Source organism: Geospiza fortis, unplaced genomic scaffold, assembly GCF_000277835.1.
Source record: "Geospiza fortis unplaced genomic scaffold, GeoFor_1.0 scaffold285, whole genome shotgun sequence".
Lineage (NCBI taxonomy): Eukaryota > Metazoa > Chordata > Aves > Passeriformes > Thraupidae > Geospiza > Geospiza fortis.
The window spans coordinates 766,737-789,670 of NW_005054403.1; the positions used below are offsets into that span (position 1 = coordinate 766,737).

Here is a 22,934-nt window from a genome sequence, read left to right on the forward strand (position 1 = left end):
TCTGATTTCAGGCCCTCAGAATTTCAACCTGAATGAAGCACAGCTGTAACACCTCTGGAGGAATCTTTTACTGGAGGCTTGTTAAATTAATTTCTGATGGAATCTGGTCACTCTGCTACTGGCAAACATTAAAAAGCAGATAGGAATGCATCTAATTTGAGATAATTGCAATACCAAAGCACTATCATAGCATATAATATCATATCATCTCTTGTCTCTTAATATCATTACCTACAGGTACCAATAATCACAAAATCTACTGTATGCAAAATAATAGAAAGTCTCTGAACTAAGAAATCTGTAGGCAAATTTCTTCAGTCAGCCAGGATAGCTAAAAGCATTTCATTACCTCTAATTTATTCTATTTTCCTGAAAACAGTACTGGAAGTACTTCAAGTAACAGTTAGTGAGCCAGTAGAAACATTATGCACATAATTAGCCACCAAATATGACTTAACCCCACTCTTAAATGAATCAGAAACTACAATTTTTCCCTCAGTATGGACTGACCACATGAAACTTAATGCTCTCTCAAAGTCCCCTTAGGAAACTACTGAAACCCCTGTACTAACTGAAATCTAGAATGTACAAGAAGGACAAAGGTTAAAAAGCAAAGCCACAAAAAAACCTAATCAAAACTAAAAACTGGGATTTCAATTCCCTGCACAAGTGATTTCCAAAATCTACTTTGCTTTTTGTGGATGAAGTTCTGGTCTCACTCTCTCAGAGAAAACAAACCTTGAAACTGAAGCCAGAACTGCAGCTAAAACAATGCTTCAAATCCCAGCTGGATTCTTCTAAAATTTACCAGAGGCTGAAGCATTTGACTAAATTACTACTTGTATTAGATACCCTTTTTTAATCAGCAGTTAAGTTTCAAATATGAGACAGTAATAGCAACTTGCATTTGATTTTTTTCTGCTTAACCCTTTCCGTGTACATTTAATTTAAATGTAAAAAAAAAAACCCTTAAAACAAAACTGTTGTGTTGAGACTTGAAAAGTCCTAAAACTAAGACTAGATGAGAGTTTTTTCTTGATTTTTTTCTAAAATAAGATTTAAAGCTTGGCAAAAAAAGAATGTTTTTCTGTAAAAAGCCTTGGTAGAGCTAAAAAGAAAATCAATGAGAAACTAGAAACATGGAAGTGAGGAAACTTCACCAAAGATGAGCAGAGAAAAAAAACCTAGGGGAACTGATCAGAAAAAATAAATATGAAAACAGTAAAGAATCTATGAGAATACATATTATTAATGAGTTTTTAGTTCACTAATCCTGAAGGGAGTGAAGTTTTCTGACTCCTGATGCACAAAGTAGAAAAGGGGGGGAAAATGAGGATAGGAAGAAGCCAAAGAATGACTTCTTTGTGAAAATGCCTTCATGAGGCATAAGAAGATTGACAATTTGATTTGTTACTGAGAGGCGTATAAACAAATAAAAACCAGCTCTGTGAATTCACAGACTTAGCATCCATTTCAGAAAAGTCATTTTCCTTTCATACTTCTAATGGTTGAAATACAGATTTAAAAGCATTAAGTGAAGGCTGAAGTTTTAAAAATACTGACCATAAGAGATAAAGTTCTTTATCTTGAATGAACAGACTTTCCAAAGCAAATGAAAATGAACAAAAACATAAGCATTACAATACATATCGATTTTCCTAATTAAAATAAAAATCTGTCAACCCATTTTCAATGACAAAGAATGATCCAATAAAAACAACTGGCCTCTAAATAGTACGAAATAAAATTAAAATGACTTCAAATTACTATCTGCTGCATAATGCAGAAAATGAACTGAAGAATACAAGGCAGTGTGACCTTTTATTATCAAAAACAGAAACACTGATATTACTGCCCTTCCAAATAATATCCTGAAGAATAAGTAACATTTAATTTGACTGAAATGAGAGAGACAGAAAAATAAGAACACAGGAAAAAACTGTTTTTGAAATGGAGCTGCTGTAATCTCTTCTAGGTAGCTTTTTAAAAATTATTATTCCATTGCACTTCTATTTTGATATTTTCTCATGTTTGATATACATAATCTTGAATGGAGGAGATGTGCAATGGATGAAAAAACATATTATGTCTTTTTTTCTCTGCCGGACTGAGGAGACAACCACTACCTGAAACTCTTCTTTTTATGGTACTCGTAGACTCCTATTAGGTCAGCTACACATATTTTTTAGTGAGCAGAGTATTTTAGTTTCTCATAGTAAACCATAATCTTTGGACATTAAATATTATTTGCAGCTTTTTAACTTTCTTCAAGTTGTCAACAAATCTGAACTAGATGTTCTCTCCTTAGAAGTCAGTTTATCACAGTGTAGGCATAGAGAAACAAACACTCATTTTTGTATTTGTCTCTTTTGTTAATAGAGAAATTTAAAGCTCTGAGAACAAATACAGTCATCTTTATATATCTGATGTGTAAAACATGAGATAATTCAGAAGTGTTGTGTAACAAATGTAAATCAACACCAGAACCAGCCTGTCCTCTCTCTTTAATTAATGCTCACAGAAAAACACAACCAGGTATCCACTGACAGTTACCACTGTGAGGAGTCAATTTACCAGTGGCCACTACAACATTAGATCTCTAGATTACACCAGCTACTTATCATACCAATCTAAAGAAATATTGCTAGTCTTGATATTTCTCTAGTAAATTAGGGTATTTCAGGAATAATAGCCTGCTATACCTGAATGAAACACTGGCTTCAAAAATTAACAACAGCATTTGTAACAGAAATACGTATAGGAAAAGCTAAATAAAAACACAAATGAGAAAGATAATTAAGCAAAATGATACAGTAAAAATTACATCAGCCCATGTAACCAAGGACTAAAAACAACTAATGAAATTTTAACTTTGGAGACGATTTTTCCATTCTCACATTTCAGTACTTTAAGATAATGGTTTCCATAGCTCATTTTTTAAAGTACCTTGAAATATTCAGCCCTTCTGAAAAAAAGCCCCCAACAACATCTCCGTATTATACAAGACAAATAAATTAATAACTGCAAAGAAACAAACAGAAGACAGAAAGCAGGCCACTGCCCCACATGAGTTAAAAAGAGAAAGGTAAACCTTCAAGTAAGAGGCAATATTTTGGACTAACCCTATTAGAATCTTCTGTACAGTCTTCTCGTGATGAGCCAACAGACCTGGTGAGTGACTTATGCTGCACCTGTGGAGATAACAGTTGCAGGCTGTTTGCTCTGGCTGCCATCCCTTGCCCTACGCTTAAGCCACCCTCTGAGCCCTTTGACCTCACTCTGTCCCGGCTCACATACATAGAGTGTCTATGAGGGCGCTGCTGGGAAGAAAAAGGACTGGTATAACCTAGACCATAGGAAAAAGATTCATGTGGAGCAGACAGAGAGTGGGAATGGCTTCCATCCATGTGATCTGGCAGTTTTAACTCCTCCATTGTTTTGGAGTGTCTGGTTGGTGGCCTTCGGGTGTCCAGGGTGCCCTCGCTGCGGTTGTTCCTGGCCGATGGACTGAGCATAGTTCTGTTATCGCTGTGCCGGGGAGCGCTCGGACTGGTAGGAGAGTTCAGGTCCATACAGCTGGATGGAAAATACCTACTGGTGTTTGGTTCTGCAGCTTGGGCCCTGGCCTCAGAAAGGTTGCCCACGGATTTAGAGTCTGTCAGAACTCCATGGCTCTTGGATTTTGTCCGATAGGAGGGACTCTTAGAAGACTGTGGGATGGTGTCGATGTAGCTGTGGCGACTGTGCTTGTCGCCAGGCTGCAGCGTCCCAGTTTTACTTTGTGCCTGAACCATCAGAACTTTTGGTGTCCACATTAAAATCAAACTCTGTTTTTCCCTTTGGTTCCTTGGGGCTGAGAAGATGTGGCATGTTATTATTGGCTATATCCTTGTTGCCAGATCCAGGTGTGTTGCTTGGTTTTTTTGCGTGCATTGGACTAGGTGCAGGTCCAGGAAGGTTTCCATTTAAAAAGCTTTCATTTGCTGGAAGCCCCTCTTCTCTTGGCCCGCCAGCCCCTAGTGGCATATCCTTGCTGTTTGATCTGTGGTGTGACTGCAAAGCAGAACTTTTGCTGGCTTGATTTCTATATTAAAATGCATAAAGAAGCATTAATATATCAGATTACTTATTCATGTATTAATAACTTCAAAAAAGTACACCCATTTCAGTTGCCATTTAAAACCAAAAATTTAACTGCAGTAAGATCAAATATTGCCAACTAAGGCAGCAGAAGGTTCACTAAAATAACAGATTTGCAAGTGTTCGTACATAGTTGTTTCTGGTTATAATCTGATGGCAAACTCTGCTTTGGTTAATGATTTTGCTGACAAAAACCCTGAAGATATCAAATCTAATAATAGAAGTTCCATCATATATTTGCCCATTTATGCATGTGTGTATGATGTGAGTACATCGCTAAGTGAAGCACTGCATTATAAAAATTAGCTGCATATCAATGGAAAAAATCTTAAATACACCTGGCATATCAAAGGAAGGTAGAACAATCATGTATGTCAGCACTGTCAAAAAGCCCTGATACAATCAATGCTCCAGGCTATCTTGTGTATTCCTGGTTTGGAGGAGGAGGGGAGAGGAAAGGAGGGGAAAAGATGGGGTGAGCCTGAGCTAGCCCTGGAACACCAAACCCAAAGCCAGGTCTACCACAGGAAGACAGTTTTTGTGGAACTTGGCACTATCACAGCTTTTGGTACATTAACTCATTCCAAAGCTGCAGCTGAAAGGCTCTGCAACCAGACTGACTTGGTGCAGAGCTACTTGGTTGTGTCCTTATCCTCTACTCTATTTCCTAGCTCTTCTGGTTTTGGGACTACAGGACTGAGATATGAGTTGGCTCTGCAATACCCAAGACTGATTTTTTTTGAGCAGGATTTATTATCTCAGGTTTTCTGGCATTAAACCAGTTCAGCTTCTGGATTTAGGCTGGCACTGCAATAGCCAAGACTGAACAGTACTGGAGCTGTGTTTGTTTGCCTTCATGGACCTAGGCAGGCTATGAGCAATTAACTTATTTCTGCAATTAACTTATTTCTATGATGTAACTCAGATATATTACTGAGGGTTGAAGTGAGAGCTCACTGTACTTTTGTTGATCTTTTTGTTAATTATAATTGGATAATGCTAGCTGTTTATATACCTAGGATTTTTGTATTAATCACTTCCAGTGGTCTCAATCTATTTCATTACACTTCCTAAAACTCAAACAATTTTAATGCTGGTTTAAAATATTTTTCTGTTAACAGCAAGTACATTTTTGAAAACTTCAGAGATAGAGGAACCTAGTATTTTCACTAGGCAAGCCTTTTGGACAAGTTTCCAGTGGATGTAGGTCTTTCTTTCTGCTGCCATATGTCTAATGGTAAAACTTCTACTCTAAGCATCTGTAAAGGCAGCTAAAACTTTTTGGTGTCTATCTTTGCAAAGTATAGATTGTGAATGTCATCCCAAGTCTTAAAATAGAGGAGCAATTTTTTGAATCTCACAGGATAAGCTAAAGAAAAACATGGCCAGGATTAAAAGCCTGCATATAGAATATTAAAATATTCTGCATACTTCAGAGGGTGACCTTTATGAATGCATTTATCAGAGCAATAACAAGAAGCTTTTTGTACTGAAGTATTTCATCTGGCAGTAAACCTGGTTCACTGAGGTATGAAAATTATGTGGCTTCTCTCAAGCTATGTGGGTCCAGCAAGGGAGTCACTGAGCAAACATATCCTGCTATGAGTCTGAGGACAAATAGACGAGACATGATCCACAACTGCAACTGTAGACAAAATTCTGTTCATCTCCAATTTGGAATGTGATCAATGTGCACAATTTTCAGGACATTTAGCTGCTACAAGTCTGTGTGAACTTTAAGCTTTTAAATATCAAAATCTTGGACAGATTTGTACATATACAGCAGTGGTAGCATTCCAAAGAAAAGAGCATTCCTTTGGAATCTTGGGCACCTTCCAAGCCATAAAATTCCTATTGTTCAAGAAAAAGGCTAACATTTTTTTAAGGTGGATCAGCCAATTATTTTTCTTTGTCATACACAGAAATGGCTTCAACATTGTCTCTTTTTTTTTTAAGACACATGAAGCCTGATGCAGAAAGTAAGCAAAAATTTCAGCTTGTGTAGCTGTAAATACTCTGTCTGCTTCCTTTACTCAGTGAGGCAACACAGAACACAACTGCAACACAGAACAGCATACATGTCTCAGTGTGCCTAAGCTGTCAAACAACCACTTTTCTTGTAGGTGATGCTGCATGTGAGCAGGACAACTCACTCACTGGCAGAGCAAATGACAGTGGTAACAGTGACAAGACTACATTTACCTGTTAGATAAAGTGTTGCTGTCTGCATGGTAGGGTTTTCTCTTAGCTGACCGTGAAGGTGAACTTCCACAGCGATCCAAGAGTCTTTGGGTTTGAAACGAAGGGTGGTTCAAACATTGTTCTGTCAAATATCTATCTGCTGGATCCAACTTCAGTAAGTTCTTCGAAAAACAAATGCCAAAATTTAAATGTTAGTATCTGTATTTACAGTAGCAAAAACCCCGCAGAAACCTAAAACAAAAAACCAAAACCAAACCAAACCGAAACAAAAAAACCCACAACAAAATAAAGAACATTAATGGGTAATTTTTTGATCTCCAGAGTTTCTGTGATTAGATGTCACTGCTAGAATAATTTCATGATGCATTAAACTACATATGATACAAAATAAACACATGTGTTTATTTATATAATGCCATATGTGTTATATGTATATAATTATATGCACACATATGTGATAGTATATTTAAAATACAAAGATATCTAAAACATTTAAAATATGTTTTATATCTATCTATATACGTTTCAAATATTTGTATTTTAAACATATTTTTCAGGATAAACATTACAACATTGTTTTGAATCAAAAATATTAAATTTACCAGTAATAAAATGCTGCAATGAAACAGGCTTTACAAACAAACAAAACAACTATATGGGAACATTCTTATGCAAAAACAAACATTATTTTAACATTTAGTATTTTTTAAAATACACAAATATAAGAGTTCTGTTCTTAGCTTATAGAGTTCTAGTCCACCCATATTTTCAAAGAATTCTCTAAACTGTTTACAATGTATTCAGAATAACACTTGCCTTATAATTCTGTTAGACCAGTTGTGATTCTAAATAAAGACACTTCCTGACACGTAGAAAATATTTAATCACAAAACTTGAAAACAGGAGCTTGAGTATTTTGGGAAGTTTGAAAGGTTTCTTGCAGGAAAAGAGCAATACAGAGTTTACACTGGAATATTCAAACAAGCATGACTGTTAGCAAGGTTAAAAGTTTGAATGGCTATTAAGTAGAAAAACCAGCTACTTCTTAAGGGTTGTATATATTTAAGAGAGAAGAAATCAATGTGTGTCTATACTTACACACGCATAAACACACACACACACACACACACACACACACTGCATTAACACCATATTCAGCCACTCGACCACAAACTGGCTTTCCCTTCACAGGATCCCTGCACTTCAAAATGGAAAATGCTCAGGAAACAAAGCAAGTGGCAAACCAAACTCCTATGCAGTTTGGTCATACAGTATGCAGCATCTTTCTTTCTCAAGGGACACACTGAGATGTATGACATGCTGAATGATTAACAACTTCTTTCCCCCTTTTTTTCTGGTGCTCATCACTACAGTGGCTCAAAAGGCTGAAGAAACATGAGGAGGAGGCCACATTCCCCCTCAGGAGAGAGGATGTCCAGAGGCTTCTCTCAAGTGCCTGTACACTACATTACACAGGCGGGATGACAAGCAAGGAGAACTGGAAGTCCATAAGTTATCACAAGGCTGGGAATCTGCTTGGAGTCACAGAGAGGTAGTGGGACAGGCTTCATGGCTGAGGCATGGTCACTGATGGGTACAACTGGTCTCAGATGGAAGGGGATGGGCAGGGAGAGGAGTTACACTCCACAAAATTGACTTCCTGGATCATATCCAATGTCAGCATGGAACAAAAGATTTATCCATGGACCTTCTCTAGGTCAGGATTAGAAGGGAAAGCAACATTTGGCATGTTATGATGGGATTTTGTTACCAACAATGCATTGAAGAGCATGAAGGTGATGAAGAGGAAAACTCTCTATAACAAGAAAAAAAAGACTCCTGGTCCAAGATCCTCATCCTCACAGCAGACTTCAGCTATCCTGACACCCAACCTGTGTACATGCTCCAGGAGATTTCTAGACTCAGTTGGTGGAAATTTCCTAATGTAGATGCTGGAGAGGCAAATTAACCAAGGAGGAGACTTCAGTTCACTTAAGCTGCTGCTCAACAACAGTAAAGTACTGGTGAGAAATCTGATGAGAGAAGACACTCTGAGCTGTAACAACCATGAGATGATTACAGTTAGGACTGAAAGAAGAGGTGGGAAGGTTAACATCAGGGATAAGACCCAGGACTTCAGGAAAGCAAATTCCATTTTCTATACAAAATTACCAGGCATGATCTCCTGAAAAACTACCATAAGAGGAAAGATGTCCAGGACAGCCACTGATTTTTATGGAAAATTTATCTGGAGTTCAGGAGCAAAGCATCTTACTGTGTAGAAGACCAAAATCTTTTTCATAGGTTCAGGCTGGCTAAACAGGGAATTTCCTAATAAACAAAAATGCAAGGAGTGGGTGAGAACCAGAGTGAAGGACAGGATACAAAGATGGACTATAAAAGCAGCGTATTAGCACAAAGGTTAGGCCACTCTTCAGAAGGCTGAAGTCCAACTGAGGCAAGTGAAAAAAAACAAGGGCAAAAAGAAAGGGTTCTACAAGTATTCTCTTTAGCAAACAGCTCAGAGGAAATGCATGTCTGGTGCTGAATGGCAGAGACAACTGAATGGCAGATGATATGAAGAAGAGAGTCTCAATGTCTTTTATTCCCAAGTCATAACATGCAAAACCAGTTCCTAACTCCCTAATACTTGCAAACCAGCATGACTTGTGAAGGAGAAAAGAGGTCTGGAGCAACAACAAAGCAACAAGGTCAAATTGGTGCCTCATCATTAATCTAGTCCAGAAGTGCTCTCTAAATAGATATATGTTAATAACTCCCTACTTCAGCTGGCATAAATTGAAGTGTGCGTTATTCAGTAATCTAGTAATCTGACCTGAGGTCCCTGGGAATGCAGATAATGAGGAGCACAAGTGTGGACATGTGTCAGACTGTCCCTTGTCTGCAGAAGAGACAGGCACACAGCAAGGTATGTGCAGCATTTGCAACTTAACCACAAGTCCCTTCTGTTCTCTCCTTGTAGGCGTCTGCACATCGCTTAACAAGGTTCCAATTCTTGAATTAAGAAATGCAGATCAAACACAAAATAACCCCTCTACAGAATTCCTGACCTTTCTCACCTTGTAGGTAGAAATGTCAACAGAAAAGATGAAAATAATGAAATTATTTAGAAACCTGCGCTTCTCGAAAACTCAAGTGCTTAATTTCACAACTTTGCAACTTTTAAATCATATCAAAAGAACCTAAAAGACACTGAAATATTACATAAAACTTAGGATAAAATGAAAATAAACCCTCTCCCAGTACATACAACAATGGCCTTAAGACTGATCTTGACATTTCTGTTCTGCAATATATGCTACCAGATCTTGAGCTGCAGCTAACTATGAAAAAAAATTTACATGAATTAGAAAATAGAGGAGAAAGTATAATACCAAAACAAGTAATTATATGCACTGGAGTGTATCATATGGCAGACTCCTTGAAACCAAGATAAAAGCCATGCTGACTCTCTTCATAAGGCAAGGAGATCAAAGGGATTTGAACTGGCTGTGTTGAAGAAGCGTAGAGCAAATTTCGTGGATTTCTGCTGGCTACAGCAATACTACTAAAAGCAAGCAAACACCCAAGTATTTCCCAAAGCATCTCTGTTTTCCATGACAACTGGTGCAGAGGGGTTTGGGATCATACAATTCATTCAGAGTTGATTAGCCATATCCACACTTCATGTGTGTCCCATATTGCCTTTAATTCTTCGGTGGTTCTATGATTATAAACCTAATTTTGGATACTATGGCTTCTTTCTTCAGCCCACTGGGGATGAAATGATGTGAGGGTTGTACTGCAGTTTACCATGGGAGTATTTCTATAGTACAGTAGTAAGGACAACAACATGTGTTCCACACCAGGAACACAGCACAAATGCAAAGCACAATGTTTTTGTGGGGAATGAGCTTCTCCTGATCCCACATAAAAAGAACTCTCAGGACTATAACCTAGTTTGGCCATGTGTGACTAGCTTACTTGCTCCAAAACAGGACTGAAGAGTAAACTAACATATACACTATGTACAGGTGACAGCAAGCAGATTAAGAGTTTGGATAAAAACCCAGAACTCCTGTGTGTCAACTTTGTTTTTGACAACTGTCCTCACACTTACCCAACAACAAATGGAAAACAACTCAGGTTAGCCCAATACTCTGTGGATGTATCTAAACATGATCACACTCCAGCAGTCAGTGCATGGATGTCAGTATGAATGCACAACCCTGCAAAGGATGGTGATGATGCCTTGTCTGGGCTACATATTCTTTATCAAATCAGTTAAAATTGAACAGACTCTCCTGGCATTTGCAAGGGATATTTTCCTGATTTCTAGGAAATACCAAGTCTTACTACAAACAATGGTGGAATCAAAGTATCTCAAAAGGGAGGCCTCAAAGTCCTTCTAAGATGCATTATGTAAGAAAAAAAGGTAAAAAGTTACTTATATATATTCCTACATATCACAGACAGAGAAAAAAAGACATTTTCCTACCTTCATAAGATCAAGCAATACACCACTTAAAATTCCCAAGTATCTTCTCTCTAGAGATTGTGGATGATTGACTGCTGGAAACTGTAAAAAATACACTGTAAATATACTGATCATGAAAACAACGTAATGCATTAATAAAATGTTTAAAAAATAGAAACTAGTGAATCAAGACATGTAATTAATGGCAGTCCTAAGCACGGAAAAATTCAGTTGTTTATGAAAACTGTAAAATATTATAGTGAAACAAATAACTCTAGATGTGTGGTAAGCATCTAGTCAATCAAGGAAAGTATTCTTGATTCTTAGGGCAGCCAATAAATCATTCTCAAGTGAGAAATAATCAACCTAACTTTTTTTTGTGGCACTATGATTGACAGGAGGTTTAAAATAGATTCAGAACTAACATAAGTAACATATTTATTTTAAAAAAAGGTTAAAAATAGCTCAGAGATAATTTGAGAGTGCAAATACAGTACTACTCATTAATAATACTTAACATTAAACTAAACATACTAAATAATACAAAACATTAACATAATACTAAACATTAACGAACAATTCCCAAGTATTTTTAGTGAAAAAAGGCAAAAGCTCAAGGATTTGAGTTTCAGGGTTACTGCTGTGGTCATGCTGCTGGCAACACCATGAGAAGCAGTGCACACTGCTGGGGGCATCCATTAGTTGTACTAGTGTTACTTTTCATAAATTACATTTCGTGAACTTCGAAGAAAAATGGAAGAACATTAGTTTGAATGCTTTTATTCCTAAATAGTCTCTGTATTTTTCTTTTGACTTTGCTTTATTTTGAAGTGGTTTATTAATAATTGAGAATTTTTTACAGCCCAAGTCTGCTATATTGATCCTCAACAGTAGCTTAGGTAAAACAAGGCTTCCACGCTTCCTCCAATTTTAACATAAACCAAATTGTAAAATGTTTGTGTCTTCCTGTGGAGTGACAATCATAAAGAAGCTTTTATATCTATAATGATCAGGGAAACAGGAAAATGTGCCAAAGCCATGCAAAGCACCAGTGGCTTGTCACTGTAATTGTTCACATTCTTCATGTAACTTATTGGTAGAACAAATATTTATAGCCCTACATTGCCACTCACACTTTTCTGTAAAGTCATGAGCCTATTGGTAGTTTCTGATCCCGTATTATTTTATTTCCTTATGTCTTCAACATACCCTGGATGTTTTCTTCCTCAAAAGAATTGAAGAGAGATCACTAAATACTCCCTAAATCTCATGAGCAAGGAAAAGTGTGTTATATACATGTATATGGAGGGTATGAGTAGAAAAAAAAGACAAGTTTGCAAATGTGCATCTGCATCCATGCTGGAGTGTTTGAAGAGAATTTTTTAAATCCTATTTTACTATAGGGTAGTATTCACTTAGGATAATGTAGAAATTCACAAAGTCTAAGCATTTGGACAAAAAATTTCACATCCTGGGCCAGTTTCTACCTTGAGATTATCCAGCACCAAATCCAGCTTGTAAGTAATAATTGGCTTGCCAATATGTAAGTAAGAAACAGCATACCTACTATCTGCTCTGCAACAGGAAATCTTTCACTATAAGCGCAACATTCAGAAAATTAAGCTACATTCAGAAAAAATGTACTTTTAAGGCTGTCTTATAGCACAGGATAATTTTTTCCCACGAATTAACTAATGAATATAATATTTCAAACAAATAATTTTTGTATTTTTTTTAATATATTTAGGCCTTTATTCAGACTTTACTTCAATTCTAAAAAGTACTCTCTATGAGGAGCCATCTGGCCCTGTCCACATCAGCAATATCCTGACTTTACAGATGGGACTAAGAAGGCAGGAACATGTCTGAGGCCAAGCACTAAACCACTGATCCGGGATGAGAACAGAGACTCATAACTCTGAACCTTGTGCTAATCACATTAGGTCTGTGCTGTCTTCTTGAATTATTGTATTTTAAAGCTACAAAACAAAGATATTTCATCTTAAGACATCACAGAGCATTTATCCAAACAAGATTACACTGCACCATCAGAAATGCTGTAAAATGATGCTGAAGAGGCAGTAATTTATTTTGCTTACAATTTTTAAAACATTGTTTTCCTGAGAAGAGGTTATAAATTTCTCATACAAAAACACCATCCAACCCACTGTTTTAAACAGGATGAAATACAAACAGGACCTTGCAAGAAATGCTTGTCTAATAATTTTTTTAAACCCTCCACTCTTGAAGAGTCTACAAACGTCAACAAAATCTCTTCAGAATTACTTATTCTTATACCTAAAATAAATACCCTAACACCTTAAGCCAACTCTTTTCTTATCACTGTTAGCTAAAACAAATTTGTGGCAACTTTGAACATGCTTTAAGAGAACTAGGTCCCCATTCCTTCCCTTTCACATTCTCACGTTTTCTCTTTCTCAGAGTAAAACCCACATCTTGAGTCTTTAGCACAGATCAGGTCTCCTAAAACCTTCCTATGTCTCTTTATATGATTTACACTGCCGATTTCAGAATATTATCAAGATCATAAACTCACCTTTCCAAACAACATTCAACAATAAAGAAAGGACAACCAAAACTGAATTACAAGGAAACATGAGTACAATCACTGACCAGGTACTGTTAAAAGCAACAGAGCTATTACTTATTTATTGATTCTGGTATTTTGCCATATTGCATATCCCAGCTTGGGTAGAACTTCACACTAGTGAGTCTCTGTGATTGTATTATATTGGCAAACCCTTGAAGAGAATGATGCTGTCAGTAGGAAGAGCTTTTTTACTCAAGAGACTTACATAAACTCCCCAGTAATGTAAGTGAAAAGGCAGAAAGTTCTTCTGTCATGATAGTAGCATCTACAGCTACAATTTTCCACTAAACATGGAAACTAAACTGGAACATTTAGAGCTTTGCCACTAAATGTTCCAGTGCAAACCCGGCAGGGCAATGTTAGATTGGGTACAGGAGGTAAATTGCATGCCAAAAATATCAAAGAAATGAAAGAAAATCTTTCAACAACTTTTAACAAGAAAACAAATGTACTTAAAATATTGACTTCTGGTGTAATCAGAATTTGATTTATGAATGCCTTATAATCTCTACATCCTATACTTACCCAGAAACGTAGGCAGCAGATAACGCACAATGCAAACGTAAAGAACCTTTGCAGCACTTCACACAAGTAAATAAGAAAAATGAGAAAAAAGAACAAAGCTTTCCCTTACCCGCAAGCCATGGAAGCGTGGGTTGCTGTAGAAGAGCTTCATCTGCTCGGCTGGCAACGGGCCCAGCACCTTCTGAATGGTGAAGAGCTGGTCAATCTCACTCTCGCCAGGGAACAGCGGCTGCCCGTCGCTCAGCTCCCCCAGGATGCAGCCTACAGACCACATATCCACAGCCTTGCCATAAGGGGCTCTGCCAAGCAAAAAGAAAATGTTTGTCACCCACTGCCACTGCCTTCTTACTGAGCCGCTTCAATTCATTGGCCGTATTTCCCATGGCACTCCTCCTCACAACACAGAAAAACAAACTTCGTTATTAAGCAAACTACCTCAAAAACCAAGCCCTCTGTTTCTGCCCTAGATTTCCTGATCTAGGAATCTAGTATCTATCGCTGCTTGAAAAGGTAGGAGATGGATTCTCAAGTGCCCCCAGGGATCTTGTTCTTTCTGGAAAGTCTTATATACAAGAATAATCTTTTTGACTACAAAGCGTATTAAACTACCACTAACTTCCCTTCTCTCTAGAGTTCATGCCTGCACTCTGTTCCTGCACTACATCTCTTGTTTGATTGTACTTAATAGGTGGATGGGCATGCTGGGTCTGGCCACTGGGAGAACAGAAGTTATAAGAAATCTTTATTTCAGCATTTATACACAAAAATTTTAATTAGCAAGAAAACAGAGTTCTCCTGAAAACTATTTGATAGAAAAAACAAGTAAGGAAGCAATGAAAGCATTATAAAGTAATTCCTGTTTGGGAGCAAAGCCACAGGCTGGGGTTTGGGGAGAGCTCTTTTTTATACACCCAAATTCTTGCTTGTTGAATTTGTAAAAAAAATTTGTAAACACCCATATTATTCCAATAATGTCTTTCAAATGTTTAGATTTTGAATAAAATGACTGGGGAATGCTTTTCATGTCAAAAAAAGGCATATAAAACAAAAAAGACTGGAACAAAGATTGAACTGAAAACATATTTCACTGAGTCTCTTCTTTTTGAAACTTGTAATTCAGTAACTGAAACTCTGTTTCAAGAGATTTAAGTTACAGCTGGCTAGCCTTTTTCTGGAATAAAACAGCACCAAGAGCTGCAGGTGACAAATCCTATCCTAAATCTGTGTCATTCACTCCTTCCTTATACTGCTGATTAATGATGTTTAGAGAAAGAACATCCTCAAACTAAAAAAAAAAAAAAAAACCAAAAAATTTGACTCTTCCCCACTGATTACTCATGATTATTTACTTCACTTGTGGGGAGTGTGGGAAGGACACTTGGCCAGAGGAACAGTAAACCCTTTAGGTGAAGGTGAGAAAGCATTTCTAGCTGGACAATAGCCCAAGTGAAACTGCTGCAGGACTCTATGGCAGCTGGGAGAGCTGAAGTAAGGCAACAAAATTTTAAGAACCACTTGCCTTAGAGAATGTGCCATGAGACACTATACTCTTCTCACAACAACCATCCCAAGATCAAAGGTTTGCCCCACTGGAAGAGACTGCGACAGAGAACCACCAGAGGCAAAGCAGGCCATGTCACAATTCCTCAACACCACTACTGCTCAGTGGGGTTCATCATTTGCTTGGGATTCATAATCCTGCACAGTGGCTCCCTGTGGATTTGCTGAGACTCAGTGTTTGACCCTTCTAGGGTGCTGCTAGTCCAACCCACCCATTAGGTCAGAATGACTGAAAGCAAGGCCCAGTTTGTCTTCTCAGTGCACAAGACAACACAGGCAAAAAATGGACTCCAAAGCCAAGGCTCTGTAGGCAAAACAGTGAGAGTATAGGTAGAAATCTTCCCCTTTTATTATGACAAAAACCCAAATACATCTTTGTTTGCAACTCCTTTAATATACGGTTTTCTCCACTAAAATGTGAACTGGGGAAAAGGTTGCTGTAGACTGGGGTACTGTAGAACAAGCTAGGGTTACAACTGAGGGATGGGCTAAAACTTCCTTGAGGCATGGACCATTACCTTTCCTTGCTCTCAAGAATAAAGGAAGCTGAACTACAGTTAAGAACTTTTCACTATTTAGTCTGTAGTCAAACAAACAAATGAGAAAACAGCCATTTCTTAAGGCAGCACAACCTGCAACGTTGTTATTCGAAAAGGCAAACTCGAGACTTCTTTTCTGCTGATTGTCAGGATCAGTCTGGTCAGATCACAACTCGAAAAAATGCAATAGTGACATGGCTGGACAAATGAAAATAACTCCTATAGCACAGACAGACCATACTTGAGAAGCACTACAGTCTATGCCTGAACATATTAGATTCTCCAAAACATGTTTTCACCTAGTAATTTAGCATGCTTTAAAATCTACTGGCTTTTAGCAATATTTTGTCATCAAAGGGTACAGTGTACTCCACTAACAGCACTTACCTAAGGCTCTCCAAAATGAGTAGATTTTAGATGTTCTGTGAATAATTATGGACCAATTTCTTTCGTCTCCTGAAATTTAAGTCTTGAATGTTATCACTAAACAAAAACCTCTCTGGGACACATTTTCAAAATTGAAAAAGTAAAACTGTATTTGTTAAACTGAATGTAGTTAATGAATTTTTGAATATTAGATGCTTATAAAAATTTGGTAAATGTAAGGAAAGGGGGAATGGGAAAGCTGAATGCCTGGGAAATAGAACAGGACTGCCAAGAAACAGGCATCACTTTGCCAGAAAAGCTTGGCTTTAAAAACATACACCAGCACAATTGAAACATTAAATACACAAATGCCCTCCCTTTCTCTACAAGCTAATCAAACAGATTTAGTCACCTACAAACAGACATAATTCCTGCTAAATTTCCTCTGCCAACAAAACAGTTTCAGAAAATGCAGGTCAGACTAATACTATGTCTGTCAAGCTTTTCATGTCTTTCCTCCTAAATCCTCATTACTACTAGAGACAGAAAAAAAAATGGTTTGTATCTAAAAAGGTCAAAATTTATCCTATTTTTCCAAGTCTTTTATTTATACTTATAAATATAGGTACACACTTCACTGGAAGCTTTACTGTTTTCTCCAAAACATGAAAAATTGAGCTTAGAGTTTTTAATAGCGACTTTAAGATACTATTATTCACATAAGAAAACAACTGCCAACAAATTTGATTAAGATTAGCACAGCTCTGGGAACACTGGGATGACTTTATTGACAGAGTAATTATTACTTAATTATTCACCTGTTCAAAAAATATCTAGCTCAGTGTTAATCAAATGTTCCAATAAAGGCTTGTTTCCCAGGAGCACTTAACATGGTGCTTAAAGACTCTTAGGAGTGGCCAGAAATGTTTTGAGTCATCCTGTGGCTAACAGTTCCTTGTTTTAAGAATATGTATATATAAATACACATGCACTGTATATTGGAATTGTATTCTAGGAGAGCGTTCATGTAGTTTAGATTAATGCTCTGTTAAACTTGACTGTAATGGGAAGATCACGTATCACAGATCTCCAGGCTTTTTCTTCTTCTTCCTTGGCCCTTGAATTTGTTCATTTAGTATCTCATGAATTTGTTCACTTAGTATCTCATAAATCTGTTGATTTGGTATCTCAAAATCTGCTTTACCTTATGAGGTAGTAAAATGCTCATTTTATGGATGAATAAAGGAGCAATAGTAAATTTTCTGGCTGAGGCTACTCATGTAACTAATACTTTTGCAGTCAATGCAATGCTAACATGATTTATACAGCCTCCTTCAATAAATTCTTCCTAACTAGTAAAAAATCTAGCACCTTCATTTTGAGAGACTTCAGCAGTGCTGGCAAAGGGTAACTACAAATGAAAATCAAAGCACAGAATCATAGAAAGTTTTAGGTTGGAAGGGACCTTTGAAGATCATTCATTCCAATCCCCCTCACCTGGGCAGGGTCACTTTCCACCAGATCAGGACGCTCAGAGCCTCATTCAACGTGGCCTTACACTGCCAGGGATGGGGCACCCACAGCTTCTCTAGGCAACCTGTTCAGAACCTCACCACCTCTGAGCAAACAATTTTTTTCCTAATATAGTTCTGACACAAAGGATGATGATAACAAGGAATGTTGCATTGTGAAAGCTGTCCTGCCATTGCTATGTGATGTCCACACAGGGCTGATGGAACATTCCAGGCTAGAGCACTACCATGGAATCCTCTTCTGAAAGAACTGGGGATGGGGTGCAGGAGCTGGACATACATCTTTTATAATTCAGCCTAATATTCTGATCAGTTAAACACTGCTCAGCTCAAGACAGGCCAATATGTTGATGATTCATACTGACTTACTGGAAATGAACAAAAATTAATGAAAATCTGGAAGCTCTTGAAACCTTGCCTTTAAATCAAACTCAGTTCTCCACAGGCAAAGCTTACAAAAGGTACTGAAAACTGATACAGTCAGTAGAGGTTTATTATGGCAGCTCTCAAAGTGTTCTTACCCAAGCAGGAGTTCAGGTGAGCGGTACCATCTGGTAGCCACATATTCTGTATAGTTGGCATTGCTTCCTTCAGAGAGATTCCGAGCAAAGCCTGTCAGAGAGACAGTGAGAAAGACTGTATCCCATTTTAAAAACGATACCTGCATCACCACTGATTTTGGCAGGAAGAGGTCATGTTATTTATACAGAAGCAAATTGTTTACAACCCCTGCTGCAGAATGATGTCTCCAACAACTGCCTGTCTGCTGAAATGCAAGCTTTTATTGATACAACAGTGAAAGTCAGCATGTCTGCTTTATTGACTCCCTTGCTTGTGTACTATCTCACAAGTCAGTGGGGCTTTGCTATTACTCTGCATGCTATTATGTAATCAAAACAGACTGATAAAAGTTAACTGTCAGTATGCCATGTCAGCCATTGAAATATTACACTAAATCTCACTGAGGTGCTGTTTGCAGAAGAAGATTCGTAACTTTAGAAACATTACACACGCATGTGTACTACACTCTTCTGGTCATTGATCCTAACTACTACTGTCTTTGATTTTTTAAACTGGTCCAAAAAATGACCTATTATTCTCATCTAAGGACATTCCCTCCTGGGCTTGGCAAGGAAAATGGTCATGTCCTCAAAAGTGTAAAATGCAGGAGTCTAGGAAAACCATCAATACTGTTTGTATCTCCACTTGGCTCACTCCACAGGTTTTGGCTTCCCAACTGCTTTAGCATCACATTCACAACAAGATTCTTCATGAACTAGGATGAGAAAGCATGTCCAAAGTAACTTCTTTATCTACATAATTTTGTTAAGAATTAAAAAAAAAATTAAAATGTATACTTATTTGCAATTGTACCAAAACTTCCCTACTGTCCTAAGGTGTACAATTATGACCACTGGCGGACAGACAAGTGTCTGGAAAATCTGTTTGTGGGAATAATTTTAACTTTTATTTTCATTCTCCTCCATTCATTAAAAGTCAGCCAAGCACCACAATAATGTTACTGAATTTTTCATGTAGAAGTACTCCAGGACAGATATTGGCACTACTTCCAAAAAGTATCAAGTCTTACTGTTTTCAAATAAATAATTAACAATTAGGTGAGACAGGACAGACAGATCTCAGCAGCAAGGCTCCACATAGGTCAGCTCCTCACTAAAGCTCAAAGTGAGACAAACTTTTGGGACTGAAATGCAGAAGCAGCATTTCCAAGATGCTTTCTTATTGGGATGTGGCATTAAAACACAGTTCAAAATTCCCTTCAATTAAATCACTCTAAATCTTTCCATTATTGCATGAACAATGAAGAAATAGTAAAAATTCCAAAGTGTTGCAGAAGAATAAGGCATAACTTTATTTACTGACTCAGTAAGTCCTACTTAAATGTGATAGATGTTTTTCTTTATATCCGAGTTCCTCTGCAGAAGCTGCCAAAATTGCCTTTTCCATTCACCTATGCTTTGTAAGGTCATAATTTAAGAAGTTTTAAAATTCTTTTTAGTATTCTGAAAGTGTAAAGCTGAGCGTGAAGAAGCCCAATTCCACTCACCCCTGTGGGATACTAGTTTACTACAAGATGAAGTATAAATTTGGATGCAGATTATTATTATCATTAGACTAGTGATGATAGAAAACAATTATAAATTTGTTAATGACATAGGTTACAGCTATTACTTTTTACAAGATACCTCTGACTTCAAGTGTTAGTAAACTAAAAGATGGGATGAGTATGATGAGAAATGGATATTTCAAAGCTATTCAAACATAAGAATTCATATCTGTTCCCATAAAGTCCAATGACCATAACTGGTGCGGCTGCAGAAAAGCTGGAATGGATTTTTTTCAACTTCTAACATGGGGATTGATTGAATTTTGAAATATTACTATATTTAGAACTGCTTAGGCAGCCCCATTTCTGTTTCAAATTACAAGCTATCTGATTAATCTTGGAAGTGGAAAATCTTTCATTTATGTGTTTAAAGAACAGAGGGAAGATAATCAGGAGCTACACCAAAGAAATGGGACAGTCAAAATGTGGGAAACCCCAGGCTGAAAGGGGGAGGGGAAGAAAGGAAAAAAGTTGTCACATAATGGAAATAAATACATGTGCTGATGTAACACATGAATCTGGTAGCACATGAGCTCCTGTGCATCAGAAGAATAAACAGGTGAAAGTTTCATCCTCCTCCTTCCAGGCCAGTCTGTCTGAACTTGGTCACAGACAGGAGCTATTATGTCCAGAAACAGCTAATGCAGCCTGAAAAATCAACCCCTAAATTTACAGGCCAGGTGCAGCATGGATTTGATGTGGCAAGACAGAAAGCAAAGTTATCATCGTGACCTTCAGTGTCATCTCTTTACTGTCAGGTGATGCCTTTTATAGATGAAATTTGCTCTGACCCCATGACACCATGCAGAAAGATGATGGACAGAACTAACAGTTCAGGAAAACACATCTTTCTATGGGAACAATTATTTCTGGTTATGATGGAGTTTGCTTATTTCTCCTTCTCCTCAATTGTGCTGAGGTATCAGGAATATAGAAATAAGAGAAGGAAGCTAGGGAGATTAGATCAACTCTAAACAGTAAGCAGGAACAGATTAGAAGATGAAGATAGGAGGAGATTTGGCTGAGAGCAACTAGGAAAACAATAGCATTTGCAAAGGCATCACACTGCAGAAAGAAAAAAGCAAAATCAGAAATTTCAGGAAAGGACTTTAAACAACTCAGAACATGGTAGGAGAGATGTCAAGGAAAAAGATGTAAGAAAAAAAAAGGAAGAGGTCACTTTCTTACAGAGAAACAAGGTACATTTAAGTTAGATATAAGGTAAAGCATTCAAATCTTAATGACATCTAAGTACTTTAATAGATGCCTAGGAACACTAGGGGACCTCTATTATTCAGAATTTTAAGAATATACTAAGCAAACACCTGTCAAGAATGACACAGACATTCTTAATCCTTTCTTTGAGTAGGTGGAAAAACTAGAGGATTTCTTGAGGTCTTTTCCAGTCCCTTGTTTCACGATTTCTATGCTTACACACCATAGAGAAATTAAGAGGTTGCTAAAACAAGCAATTTTGAAGCCCTGGTGTTGAAAAAGCAAAACACACTAGTCAGAAAACTGAATTATTTCCAACAGTCAGATGCATCTCCTGTAATCAGCACTTTGTACTGTTCTCTTTTTCCACTTCTATGGGCAGAAATGACACCCACACAACATGTGTCCAGGCAAACACAACAACCAATCTCAATTTTATTTAGCACGGTATGTACAGAACACATGGCACAAGGATTATGAAGAATTATCTCATTAAAAATTTATTATCTTTTCTGTTCAAACTGGTGTTGTCCACTGGGCTATTGCAAAGGGATGCATTATCCTATTCTTTGTATTTGTAATCACATGAGGAATGCGACACTGTATGTAGCACAAATGTGACAGTGTATATGTTCCAAAACATGAATGAAGCAAGGTAGTCAGACAGCATATCATGTCATGCTACAAGGCAAATTCTTATATCCTAATCTCTGCATGTTTAGGAAACACTTGTGGTTAACACCATTCTGACATGTACTTTACAGTAATAGCTTAACCTACTAGCAATTATGTCAATTAGTAATAACACTAAAAAATTAAAACCGATTCCATCTTACAAGAGTTCCTCAGAATTTTAAATTCAACTAAAACTGAAAGGCCAATTAAAATTAAAACTAACCCACATGAACATTAAGAACCACAGAAAAACCCATAACAGTTTGCCTGCCTTGATATTGTGCTGATCACTCTGAGTACACTGTGACTGCACATCTTTTCCAGCAGCAAAAAGAGAATGTGGCTGGAGCACACAGCATGAGCAAGCCAACAGACCACACAGAACAACACTGCTGGCAGAATTCACATCATCTCTATCTGGTGCAAAAACTGAAGTCCAAAACATGACCATACCATTTGTCTGGCTTTTTATTTTCCTTCAATTCTGCTGCACAGTGGATGTTGACACAAGTTCTGTCAGCTGATGTCATGTGACAACTCCAATGGCATTACTTTGAAGCAGGGACATCCCTCACCCAAAAAAAAAGGAGGGAAGGAGGGCATGGGGTGCACAGCTCCCACAAAGACCCACTCCTGCCCCTTACTCCCACTGGCTGCTCCTGCTTGTGCTGAGGTTAGCCCAGACTGGGGTGCGCACTGTGCAGGGCACAGCCTGTGCTGGTTGCTCAGCCCTGTACAGGGCAGTGGGTTCGTTCCTCAGTGAGGTTTGCTTGGCAGGGGCAACACCCTGATAATCAGTGTAAGGTGAGGGAGGGCAACCACAGCAGACAGGAGGCCTGTGGGTGCCAGAAAGGCAAAGGCACCAAGGGCACCACAAAGAGTATCCTGATGTTCTGTCAGATCTGGGCAGTACCTCCTTACACTGCAGAATAAATGGCACAGAATTCAAAGAACTTATGGACCA

At 37.7% G+C, this 22,934-nt stretch overlaps 1 protein-coding gene across 1 annotated transcript in view; it reads right to left on the reverse strand.

The window, feature by feature from the left end:
- The window catches only part of CDKL5 (cyclin dependent kinase like 5), an 82,217-nt gene that overhangs the window by 23,356 nt on the left and 35,927 nt on the right, over positions 1 to 22,934 (reverse strand). The window contains 6 exon segments of the mRNA XM_031061205.1: positions 3,123 to 3,777; positions 3,779 to 4,084; positions 6,343 to 6,503; positions 10,841 to 10,921; positions 14,065 to 14,254; positions 18,474 to 18,564. Coding sequence (XP_030917065.1) covers positions 3,123 to 3,777; positions 3,779 to 4,084; positions 6,343 to 6,503; positions 10,841 to 10,921; positions 14,065 to 14,254; positions 18,474 to 18,564 — 1,484 coding nt within the window.